Below are 11729 nucleotides of genomic sequence, written 5' to 3'. Positions count from 1 at the left end.
TCACACACTAGTGGTCTCAGTCATACAGTTTTCTGCTGCCGGACTGCATTTGATTTCTTATCAAGCTATGTCTTCCTCTACAGCACACATGGCAGAACATGTATTTACTGTTTAGTGATATTGGCGAGTATGGAGCTTAACCTTGTGTGGGACTTTGTGGAAATGTGAAATACAGTATTGTATTTTGATTCTTTTGAATTAAGGGCTGAACTGCTTCCTTAACCATACACATAACTGTAACAGGCTTATCCTGGTCAGAGCTGCAAGTGGAATGAAATACAGAAGCATTAAATGTAGAATGCTAATGTAAAGTAAGAAAAAAACACTAATACCACAGTGTAAAAAAAGTAAAAGTAGAGCATTCACATTTGATAAAATGTGAATACAAAAAAATATGCAACTTCATTATCACTAAAACCATCTTGAGAATGCAAGGAAAAGAAAGAAGAAATGAGTAACAACCCTGTCTTATTCACAGCTAGTAAAAGGCCAAATAACATTTTGCAATGGTAAAAGACGTATTCAAAACCTTTACTTCATTTAGAAGTACACGTCACTTTCACGCCTACATGGGCTCTGGATAACTGTGACAGCATTTCTCACTTTTTTTTTATTTTTTATTTTATAACCAAACAATCAGTCGATTAATGGAGAAACAATCAGCAGATGAATCCGTAATGGTACTAATTAGTTAATAATTCAAAAATGAGCATCACCTCAACCAACTGTAAAAGTAAAATCCTGCTATAACATTAATGCATGGTAAATAATAATCTAATGATATAATATATAACAGTAACAGGGGGATTTGTTTACTAGGCTACTACTACTTTTAATACTTTAAGCAGGTTACATTTTCCTGATTATACTAAGGCTACGTAGCCTACTTTTACTTAAGTAACATTTTCAATGCAGGAGTTTTACTTGTGACAGATGTTTACAGTGTGGTATTAGTAGCCTGCTTTTACTCAAGTAAAGGATCTGAATACTTCTGCCACCACTGCCAGTCTAGCACGTAGTTAATATAATATAATATATAGTATATAGTGTAAGTGTTACGTTACGTGTCTGTAGCAGCTGTGTGTACTGCAGCAGCGTCCTCTGCTGTCGGAGCGGTACGTCACAGCAGATGCGTCACCCCGCCAGCTCTCTTTTCCTATTGGCCGCTTTCGGTCATGTGACCAAAACAGAATCATGGCTGCCAGCGCTGCAGTCCGGTCGAGCATGGGGCTGACTTTGAGACTTTCTCGAAGTATACCGGACTGTAGCATATGTCACCTCTACAAGTTAAAGACCTGTGTGACCAGCGTGGGTAGTTTACAAAGGAGGGGTTCCTTTGATAGTTTCCGGACCATAAATCGACACTTGCAGACGAGTATAGGTGAGTGATGCAGTTTGCTAACACATTAGCCTTAGTCAGAGACTGGTTCTTCTATCGGGACTAATTGTTTACGATAGGTTTAATTAAGTGATTACATGTTTAAGCTATCGTTTATGTCAGTAAAGTTTGGCTAGCAGGTGGTCAAAGGATTTCCGCAGTTATTAGAGTCGATTAAACGCGTATAACTTAATATCAACAGTCCCAGAGAAGGGGTTGTGAAACTTTGCTACTATGCAACAACATTGTCTGCATCCGGTACCGTCAGGAGGAGCTAACATCACCACTGACATTACTTTGGAGTAAACTGTCTCGATACTTAACTGATCTTATTTACCCTGAATTCTCCTTGTGCTGGGAAAATGTACTTTTTGGTTTCATTAACTTTGACACAAATCTCACCTCTCAATTTAATTTAATCAACCTGATTTTAATTTTGACCAAATTTTACATCCATAAGTCCAAATTCCAAAATAAAACATATATATCTACTATATCCTGTTGCAGTAATAAGAAGGCTGTTAGAACACACACACTATTTGTACTTTTCAAATGCTTTATGTAAATTGAGTTGTTTTCTTTCTTTTTATTATTGTTTTATTTTTTGTATCTCCCCTGGCGTACTTGACCTGTTTCTATTGTATACACTTGTGGCTGTATACCTGTTATGTGCGTAATAAAAAATAAACATCACCACTGACAGCAGAAACATTCATAGTCCTGCTGTTCGTGCTTCTTTCTTTCAAAGGTCTTTACCACAGTGAGGAGGGGAGCTCCAATGCAGAGGACCCGGATGATGTGTAAGTTTACACGGGGGCTTTATTGTGTTCTCTGTTAGTATTATTCAATGCACACATAATGCCTTTTAATAACAACTACTAATGTCAAACATTGAAACTGCAAAGTTCAAGCTAGTGGAAAACTACACTTACTCTTCTGGTAAAGTTAAAAATGTTGCTGAGTCATGCTACACTTTTTTTTTTGGACCACATCCTGAGCATTTGAGAGACAGAATTTCCCCAGAAAATATTAACATTTGTAATAAATGTTTTTAGGACAATATGTGTGTCTGCTGTGGCTCAGGAGGTAGAGCAGGTCATCCATTTTTTGCAGAGCTTGTGGTTTGATGCCCGGCTCCTCCTGCCCATACTCATACATGTCAAAGTGTCCTTCAGCAGCAGTGACACTGAACTCTGAATGTTCCAGATAGAAGCAATTGGTCCTTCTAAAGATGAAAGCACTATGTTAGTGCAGTCCATTTACAATTTACAACATACTAAAACCTAATTCTTGTGCACATAATATCAAAAGACCTACCCCCTGATACCCATTGGGCTCTGTCACGGAGGATTTCGGAGGCACCAGCAGAAATCTAAACTTATATCCAGCAGCTCTCTGTACTAAGGCTGCACAATTAATCGCAATTGTATCAAAATCACAATATGGAGTAGACTGGGTAAACCCTTAGAACCTGTACGTTTATCTATCCTGCTTCCGTTACAAATTGGCGGGAACCAATCACAAACTGGCTTATCCACCTGGCGCGCTATTGGCGGGTTTAACATGATGACGATAGAGACGCGACCAAGCAGCTTTTTCTTTACATTCAACATGACAGCCACTGAAGTGCAGCAACCTGTTGATGCCGCTGTCGCTGCTGTTTTAAAAGATTTCAAAGATAAGTTTTCTCTGAAAACGGAACAGAAACTTGCCCTGGAACAATTCCTACAAAAGAAGGATGTGTTTGCCTTGCTACCGACCGGCTTTCGCTCTGCCTCACTCTGCAAAGTACGTCACCCGGATCGTTGGTCTGATTGGTTGAAGGACTATCCAATTGCGTAGAGTCATTTGAACTATGGCCGTTGATCACACCTCTTGTGCAGTACAAAATACAGAGCAGACTCCCCAGACTAATGTTCAATCTTAGAAGATTGAGTTTGGTCTGGTGATAGCCAGACTAAATATGGGGTAGTGCAATACCCAAATTGCAGGGGGGTGCAATATTTGTTAAAGGCAAATTGTGCAGCTGCAGAGACATTCCTGTCTGCAAACCTCTCTCTTTAAATAACACCACCATGTGTACCTATACTAGTTAGGAAGTGGCAGCACTGATAAGTAACAGTACTCCAAACGGTTTGCGCTCTTGAATTTAGGCTTCTCAAAAAGTAGTATTAACTGTGTGTAATCAGAAATCTTTTTGTCAGTATGCTGTACTGGTGGGCACTGGCCTAATTCAAACACTTTACTAAACATGGAACATATTGTTCCTCTACTGTCTTTGTCACTTTTTAAGTGTGAATGAAGCATTTACAATCCTTGCCACATAAGCTCAAATGTATGATTTCTGATAAGGCTAAATTATTTTTAACTCACTGCTTTTTAGGGTGAATGTGGTGTATATAGATCGGTCTGGCCAGAGGATCCCAGTTAAGGCCAAAGTGGGAGATAATGTCATGTATCTGGCTCAGAAGCATGGAATTGAACTTGAAGGTGAGCATTTACACAGTTATAACTGTTTCTTAAATATTTAATTAAGGGATGGTTTCTAGATATTAATGCTCAATATGTGTTTTTCTCTTTCATTTAGGAGCCTGTGAGGCATCACTGGCCTGCTCAACATGTCACGTCTATGTGAGTGCTTCCCATTATGATAAACTGCCAGAACCTGAAGAGAGGTAGGTCTGCTGCAAATGACATATTCCTTAACCACAACATTTGAATTTCAACAAATGTGTGCAATGAGGTGAAAGGGACATTGCTGTAAAGGTTGACAGATACTGTATCTTAACGCTCTAGGGAGGATGACATGCTGGACATGGCGCCCATGCTTCAGGAGAACTCCCGGCTGGGATGTCAGATCATTCTCACTTCAGAGCTTGAGGGCATGGAGCTCACCTTGCCCAAAGTCACCAGGAACTTCTATGTGGACGGCCATGTTCCCAAACCTCATTGAGAAGAGGAGGAGATGATGAAAATTGGAGAAAAATAAGTTGTGGTGCTGCGAGCTAGACACCTTGTGTGCTGGTTGAGTGAGGGGGCGACCATGAAGAGATGCACGGCTAGGATAGTCAAGTCCGTAGCAACTCCTTAGGCTTCTTGCTGGCTGACAAATTCCACAGTTAACCAATGACAAGACAAGCCTGCAGATATCAGGCAGAGTCAGACACTATACGATTCCCACTGAAGGTGAAATTAATGGTTACTTACATAAAAAACTGTGATGATGAAGTATTTATCCAAGTGGAGTGTTATCAGGCCAGCATCAAGATGCCATTCAATCTCACAAACTGTTCTTTGTTAAAACACCAGACAATTTAAGAGACATGTCATGTTTGTTTTATACACTGCAGAGAAAGTTTTAACAAAGTTCATCTTTGTGCCGTTTAATGGAACATTCCGTTACAGCTCATATACGCACAAGTATCACAAGCTGATGTCCTTAGTCATTTCTGCCAGTCCATCATTGTCACTCTGATTCACTTGTCAGAAAATGCAAGCATAGCATTTATTTTCATTTCTATGTACCAAGTTAATTTGTGTTTGTGTTGTGATAGCTTTTCAGCACCCACTGAATATAGTTGGCCCCAAGTCATAAGCCTCAAAAATATTATTTTCTGCATGGTACTAAAGTCCGACACAGAAGAATAAGAAGCCATATGTTATTATAAAGTGTATTTGCAAAAAAATAATTTAGTTGCCTGAAGCTTAAAGGATGGGCTCTCAACAGAGTAAATCAGAATTTAGACTTAAATTGTATCCACTATAAAGATTGCAAAACATTCAGGCTAATTGTTTAAAAAGGTGTCCAATGGGAAATTAATTTTAAAGCACTTCCTTTCTGGTGCCAGTGATTAAGGCTTGATTAGTTGATCTGGTTCAGGTGTGCTTTGATCCAGAGCAGAGTCCGTTTTGACTCTGGTGGGCTTCATGTTACCATGGAATAAGTTTACCACCTCTACCCTTTACTTAAGTCTACTGTACTTGTCCTTACGCACAAATGTAAGTCAACTGTATATATCGTGTCTTGAAATTAAATATTTAAAGTTGTGCAATAAAACAAGTTTTAAACAGTTATTTTGAACACTGCTCTTAATACCCAGCACCCTTAAACACTTACTACAAGGACTCAAAGGGGACAAAAAATGAAGTTTCCATTGTAAAATAATCAAAGCTAGTTCATTGCATTATTTGCACGCGGTCATTACTGGTAAAATCTCCACCTTTTACCTAGCAAATATCTAAACAGGCATTTGTGTTGTCGCAAAGGGTGGTTTGCAGCAGCTGCCAAGTGAAACTGGAACTCAGTGCGGGCAACACTTTTATTCCCCAGCAGGTGTAATCAAGCGAACCAAAACACCCGCGTAATTCCTCTTGGTCCAAAACACGACCCGGTCATAGCAACCAGCTCCAGCGGTTTGAGTTCCCAGTAAGTTGGCACACTTCATCAGTTACTTGATGATCGATTTGGACATCTAAGGTGAGCATCAATAGTAGTGCACAGCAATCCCAGGTTAACTGGGTAGACTGTACTGGACTGTTTGAATTTGATTTTGACCACATTTTGAACTGTTCCCTTCAGGCCCAAATGTTAAAGACGTGGTTAGCCATAGAGGCCATGACAGGTCAAAAATAGACAAATAAAGACATGGATCGGTGAACTTAATGCTAGAGTGAGAATACTGGGTGAAGCTCGTTAATAGAACAAGCTGCCTGCAGAGAGCTCATATAGATCTACAAACTATAAGCAAACGTATGCTTCAGAATGCCCATAGAGTTAATGCATTCAATCCAATCAATTGCTAAAAACGTACACCGATTTAAACTGACCATCACTTTATTTTGTTGTAGTCTAAAACATTTAGGTCTAAGGGAAGTCATAGCCTTCTGATGCCAATATTAGAGGTGGAGGGATATAGGCTCCATTTAGCCTACATACTGTCTTTCAGTATTTATATTGTTTCAATATCTATACGACCTGCTTCTGTCTGCGCTCGCGACAGTCAAACTCCGCAAAGACCGCGAAAATCGTCGACATTTTAGAACACAAGTGCTACCTTTGTGTTCTAGAACACATTTAAACTACACCGAAAGTTTTGTTACAGTTCTTCCGGTGAGTTAAATAAGTTACATTTTTGATGAAAATCGTATCTTTCTTGATACAGTCTTAATGTCATATGCTTATCTATTTTCAAGGAAAATGACAGGTCGACCTTGTTAGGCATTTATATAAACAGAAAATGAAAAGACACTAGATGATTCCAGTTAGCCCATGTTGGCTATAATAATAATGTGGGTCTATTAAACATTTTATCAAACCTATCATAAAGCTCAAGTTTTCAATAGTCTATCACTGTCACTGTTGGCCACAGTTTGGAAATAAAAATGTTAAACACAGCAATAGCCCTAGCTTATCTGCTTAAACTGTGGTATTTGCATACAGTAGCCTATGTAGCTCAATTGTAGGAGCTATGGATATGAATGTTGCTTAAATGGTCTAATATTCAATGTTGTGCCAATCCCATTCAGCCCCTTCTGTAGAAAAGTGGTTCCCAACTTCTTTTTTTTTACTTGGGACTTCCTAATATGAAGCAATAGCCTACTGTCCACCTCTGAAAGATATTCAGTAGCCTGAAGAGGTAAAACTATATCATATTTTACAAAAAAAAAAGAAAAGAAGCATAGACGATTGAATTGTCTGAAAATAAACATAATTTTGTCAAGTAAGATTTTGATTTTATTATTTCCTACCTCACACCCATTGAGGGGGGCCTGACCCCCAGGTTGGGAACTACTGATGTAAAAGATGTTTGTTTTTATGATACAGACACTTCCTCAACATGAGCACAGGACCAAGGACACAAGCTGCCTTCATCCAGGGAAACCAGAGCACAATTGAACACGATGCCTCCCACTCAACACTCTTCTACCTTTTCCAAGAAGTTTCCAAGCTAGCATCCCCTATCCACAACAGTTTCCTGGACACAAATTCACCCTCCATGTGGATACATGAGCCTTCTAGGCAAGGTCCTTTTATAGTTAAAAAAGAGGAAGAGGATGCACATCCGTTTCAAATCTCTAATAGTTCTTGCCAGCGCAGTTTGTCTCGTATGTCGCCTTATAATCCGACGAAAAAAGTGAAAGAGGAAAGTCACAACAGCAAGATCACAACTTTGGTTGAGCCACATCCTCAGTGCAACAGCCCCTGGAAAGTACTAAGTCTGATCAATCTGCAGTGTGAGAGGCTCCTGTATCAAAGAGATGTGGAGGAGTCAGACCCAAGTTCAGTATCATCTACCACAAAATTGGGCCATTCAATAGACAAATCATCGACTGCAACAGCAGATGTAACAGATCAGGGAGTCGGAGGTGACTGTGTAAGTGTTGAATGCACTTTGAGACCATCTGTTCTTATCTATGAGAGGCAAGAAATCCCAGCCAGTGTCAGTCTTGTGGAAGATGTGAGAGGGGACTGCAGCAGAGAAGCCAGAAGTTCTAAACCACAGTGCTGTGTGAAAGACTCCAAGGTGGGCTGTTATATTCAGTCGCAGACTGCTGAAAAAGCAGACACTGTTTCAGTGTTCAGGGTTCACAGACAGTTTGAGTGTAACCAGGAGTGTGAGAAGGATTGTTTTTCTTCTGAACATATTTTGCATTTACCCTTCTCTGAAAATGTTTCGTCTCCAACACACACGCCCGATGCATTCCTTAATGCCCAGCTGACTTTTAATTCAAGTGAAGATGCAAGTGTAGCTCTGTCAAAGCCAGCACTAACACTAAACCTCAATGCAAACCTTGCTTTGACTACAGAGCCCCCATGTGACTCCCAGATGCCCCCTCCGAGCTCTGTCATGCCTTCTTCACAATCCGCATCACTTTTATCTAGCACGACAGAGAAGTGTCACCTACTTTCAAAACAAAATGACAAAATCACAGCATCTAACCCAGAATGTACCGATGCTCACATAAAAGATAAATGCCCTCTGGTTGCACAACTGAAATCCTCAAGCTATAATGGAGAAACAAACCCATTACCTTCTGCAACATCAAAACCAGAACCCAGGTCAGTGCAAAAGGAGGAACTTTCTGCTCCATCTACCCAGCAGTCAAGAACCAAGACTCCTAGAAAACAACCTCATCCCAGCCGGAGTGCTAATATCCAAGACCCAGACTTCCAGGGAGTGACGTTCAGGATGGAGACGGAGCTGGACGACAATAGGGGACAGTGTCGGCTACTCATAACTTCAAAGTACAGGTAGTGACAGATTCATTACATGTTTGCATGGGTATTTTGGAGATGGTGATGAAAACTAACAGGAAGTTAAGTTCACACATTTTTTTTTGTGTCTGCTGCAGCAAGGAGCTCCGCAAGAGTGTGAGGAAACCAAGGCTGAGGACACGGACGTCCCAGAAATCCCTTAAAACTAGCAGCTCGGATGAGGAGAGTTCCCCGTTGACCAGTGTTTCCAGTGAGTAACCCTTGAGTGCCTGCGCTGTTCTGTGAAGCTGATGTCAGTTTATGTTGACATTTTTACAGGCTTCCTAAACAGCAATGTGGAGCGCCTGCAATTTAATCTGGTAATCTCATTAATAAAATATATATACATCATGTTAAGTCAATTTTATTTACAGTACAGAGTCCAACATCCCAAGTTTGTCTCAGAAGGACACTCTTTGCAGCCCTTCGATTCAGATAAGAAACAATTCCACACAAAAAAATGATAGGGGACATAAAAGGGAAACCCTCAGAAGGAGAATTACAGAATGTATATTAATTAAATAATTATAATAATACTTTCAGACACAAATATAAATGCTGACATGTTATATGTTTAACATGAATGCATCAGAAGCATTACTCTATAGTTGAAAAGTACATTACATGAAATGCCCATTTTCTCCAGTGGAGGACGCCACCACATTAAAACTTGTGACTTGACAGCACCACTCAGGACAGGTGGTGCACTCAGCAGTTTCAAAATTCAAGCAATTTCAAATTCATTGCAGTGATTAGCATCTCTCTCCCCGAACACATTTATATAACAAACCTTCACTATTGGAAATTTGCATTTGCTTCTTTGGTCAAAAAGGAACATGAACAAGCCAAGACTCTTCTGTGACACCACCCAGATATACAGCCTTGTTCTTTATGTCAGTGATTAACAGCAAAATGCAACATGGATGCTACAGTGAACTTCTACACTCAATATACAATAATATGCATAGTTTATAATTTACAAATGAGATAAATCTTCCCTTTTACCCAATAGATATCATTGTTTTCAGTCCTTTTTTTTGTCACTTACAAATCTTTTGGAGTCAGAATGACACTAAAAATGCGTAATACTCTTCCAGGTCATACTGTAGTATTAATCTTATCGCTGAAATGTTGCGTTCATTGCCAGAAAATGTTTGGTTGCATCGCAATCACTTCCTTTATTTTGATAGAAACTGTTAGTTAGATAGTTTTTTTTTTTTAAAGTACCCTCAAAAATTACTGTAACACTAACTAAAGATACGTTTCCTTTCTGTTTCACAAGAGGGTAAAGCCTGTGCATCATGCAGCACCAGGAAGACCCCCATGTGGAGGGATGCAGAGGACGGGACCCCCCTCTGTAATGCCTGTGGAATAAGGTAGCTCATAGTAACACTGGCTGTTGAATGTTTTATAAACACATCCATGAAGCTGCGTACATGACACATCTATTAGATCACTATGGGAGACAACATTTAATGCAATTTATTCTTAACTTTTATACTGACATTCAGAAATATAAGTTTTCCACAGAGTTTAATTTTGCTGTAGCATTGAGGTCTATAATGATTAGTCCATCCAGATTGATTATTCAATGATTTGTCCATAAAGGTAATTATTACGGACAATCTATATTATCCAAAATGTAATACCTATAACATATAAAGACTTAGACTACATTTGACTGTATATACAGTAATTGTATCCAGATATTGTTTGGTTTTCCTGATATTTTTCACTTTATTTTGCCTCAACAACAATTATCAGTAACAATAATTATACGAATTAGAAACAACTCGCTAGAATTGCTAACCACAGCCTCATGGACAGCTACACATGCAGAACAGTAGCTCCTCTATTGGCTCGTTGTCACCACTGATGTAGTGTGTACTCATAGAAGTTTCATATCTTACACAAACTTTACTGCTGACCTGTGATACATACTGCACCTTTGCAACAAGCAAAGTTGTCATCTGCGGATGACTGTATGAAAGACTTGGAATTAATATAGTGATTGGCAATCCTAAACTGGGTAAATATACATGTCACAGATAAAACTAAGAAAAGAGTTTAATCACCACTGTATTTTCTTCTTTCTTGATTCTTAAAGGTATAAGAAGTACAGAGTGCGCTGTGTCAACTGCTGGCATATCCCTAGGAAAGAGGGCAACTCCAACTCATGCTGCCTCAAGTGTGGAAACTTTGTGAGGCTGACCTCAGCTCAGCGGAAACACACCACCTAGGGAACATGCACAGAGCAAAGGTTTTTATGTCCACATGTGACGAAGGTCTACACACATTTGCACAACAACAGTTCAAAACTACTCTCTCTGCTCCCGTAGTTCATAGTCTGCTACAGGTCACTACAGATGGAAATGCAAACATAGAGGAGCAGCACCAGCTTCTTACATCTTATTTTACTAATTAGTTTCACTGCAACAATGTTGTACCTCAGGGAAGAACAATTCCCTTTGGCTCTCTGACTGCTCTCATGGTGCTGTATACACCAGGGGAAAGCATAAACATGTAAACAACCTAAAAAGAAAAAAAAAACCTTGTTAAACTCTTTAAAAATGAAAGGTTATCTGAAAAAACAATATGTACTTCAATCTTTACTGCACTGATCCTATTTGTGCTACCTGCTAACCTGTATGTAGCATGTGTGACAGGACTTATACGGTTGATAGATTTGATTTCTTCTCTACACAAGGAGGCAATATATCGATGAAGCACAGTCAGTTTATAGCATAAATGCAGTATTAATGTGACATTAAAGGGCTACTATAAGAAGTGGACACATTCAGTTGAACGTTTAGTCATATTTTCATCTAAATAGCTTTATAGTTGCTTGTGTATAATGGTCAGCTGTGCCAGATGGCTGCAGTAGAAAGTTATTTCTGTACAAGACCAAACACTGCAACCTGAGCTCAGCGCTGTGTTCACTGTTATTAACTGCAAAACAATTTACATCTCTTGACCTTGACAGCAAGACTGTCTGCTAAGTTCAGTAGATACACATTTAGTTTCCTACGATAAATTAAGTTATTTATTGTCTTTGTCATTGTTTCTAATTGTGGTTGTTTTTGGGGGGTTTATTTC

General features: G+C 39.4%; 2 protein-coding genes across 4 annotated transcripts; both read left to right on the top strand.

Annotated features, from left to right (window-relative positions):
* Positions 1-1159: 1159 nt before the first annotated feature.
* fdx2 (ferredoxin 2) lies at positions 1160-5452 on the top strand. Its single transcript, XM_031285943.2, has 5 exons — positions 1160-1381; positions 2127-2178; positions 3762-3868; positions 3966-4053; positions 4175-5452. Exons 1-5 carry the CDS (start codon positions 1195-1197, stop codon positions 4329-4331), a joined length of 591 nt encoding a protein of 196 aa, XP_031141803.1. The 5' UTR covers positions 1160-1194; the 3' UTR covers positions 4332-5452.
* Positions 5453-5561: 109 nt separating this feature from the next.
* zglp1 (zinc finger GATA like protein 1) lies at positions 5562-11142 on the top strand. 3 transcript variants are annotated; one of them, XM_031285940.1, is made up of 5 exons: positions 5562-5854; positions 7201-8630; positions 8732-8844; positions 9916-10009; positions 10741-11142. In XM_031285940.1, the coding sequence occupies exons 2-5, from the start codon at positions 7216-7218 to the stop codon at positions 10871-10873; spliced, it is 1755 nt and encodes a 584-aa protein (XP_031141800.1). In that variant the 5' UTR covers positions 5562-5854; positions 7201-7215; the 3' UTR covers positions 10874-11142. The 3 variants fall into 3 exon arrangements, with proteins under 3 accessions (XP_031141800.1, XP_031141801.1, XP_035856125.1); XM_031285941.2 differs by lacking the exon at positions 5562-5854 and adding an exon at positions 6289-6488 and having other exon boundaries at positions 7203-8630; XM_036000232.1 differs by lacking the exon at positions 5562-5854 and adding an exon at positions 6921-7014 and having other exon boundaries at positions 7203-8630.
* The last annotated feature ends 587 nt before the right edge of the window (positions 11143-11729 follow it).

The sequence above is a fragment of the Sander lucioperca genome, chromosome 4 (assembly GCF_008315115.2).
Source record: "Sander lucioperca isolate FBNREF2018 chromosome 4, SLUC_FBN_1.2, whole genome shotgun sequence".
Lineage (NCBI taxonomy): Eukaryota > Metazoa > Chordata > Actinopteri > Perciformes > Percidae > Sander > Sander lucioperca.
This window is presented reverse-complemented; position numbering and strand designations above follow the sequence as displayed.

Bases quoted from the DNA above. Each gene is read 5' to 3' on its own strand.
- zglp1 (XM_031285940.1), top strand. From the start codon at position 7,216: ATGAGCACAGGACCAAGGACACAAGCTGCCTTCATCCAGGGAAACCAG. The intron at 8,631-8,731 runs GTAGTGACAGAT...TGTCTGCTGCAG, and splicing joins CTCATAACTTCAAAGTACAG to CAAGGAGCTCCGCAAGAGTG. The intron at 8,845-9,915 runs GTGAGTAACCCT...CTGTTTCACAAG, and splicing joins CCCGTTGACCAGTGTTTCCA to AGGGTAAAGCCTGTGCATCA.
- fdx2 (XM_031285943.2), top strand. From the start codon at position 1,195: ATGGCTGCCAGCGCTGCAGTCCGGTCGAGCATGGGGCTGACTTTGAGA. The intron at 2,179-3,761 runs GTAAGTTTACAC...ACTGCTTTTTAG, and splicing joins GCAGAGGACCCGGATGATGT to GGTGAATGTGGTGTATATAG. The intron at 3,869-3,965 runs GTGAGCATTTAC...TCTTTCATTTAG, and splicing joins GCATGGAATTGAACTTGAAG to GAGCCTGTGAGGCATCACTG.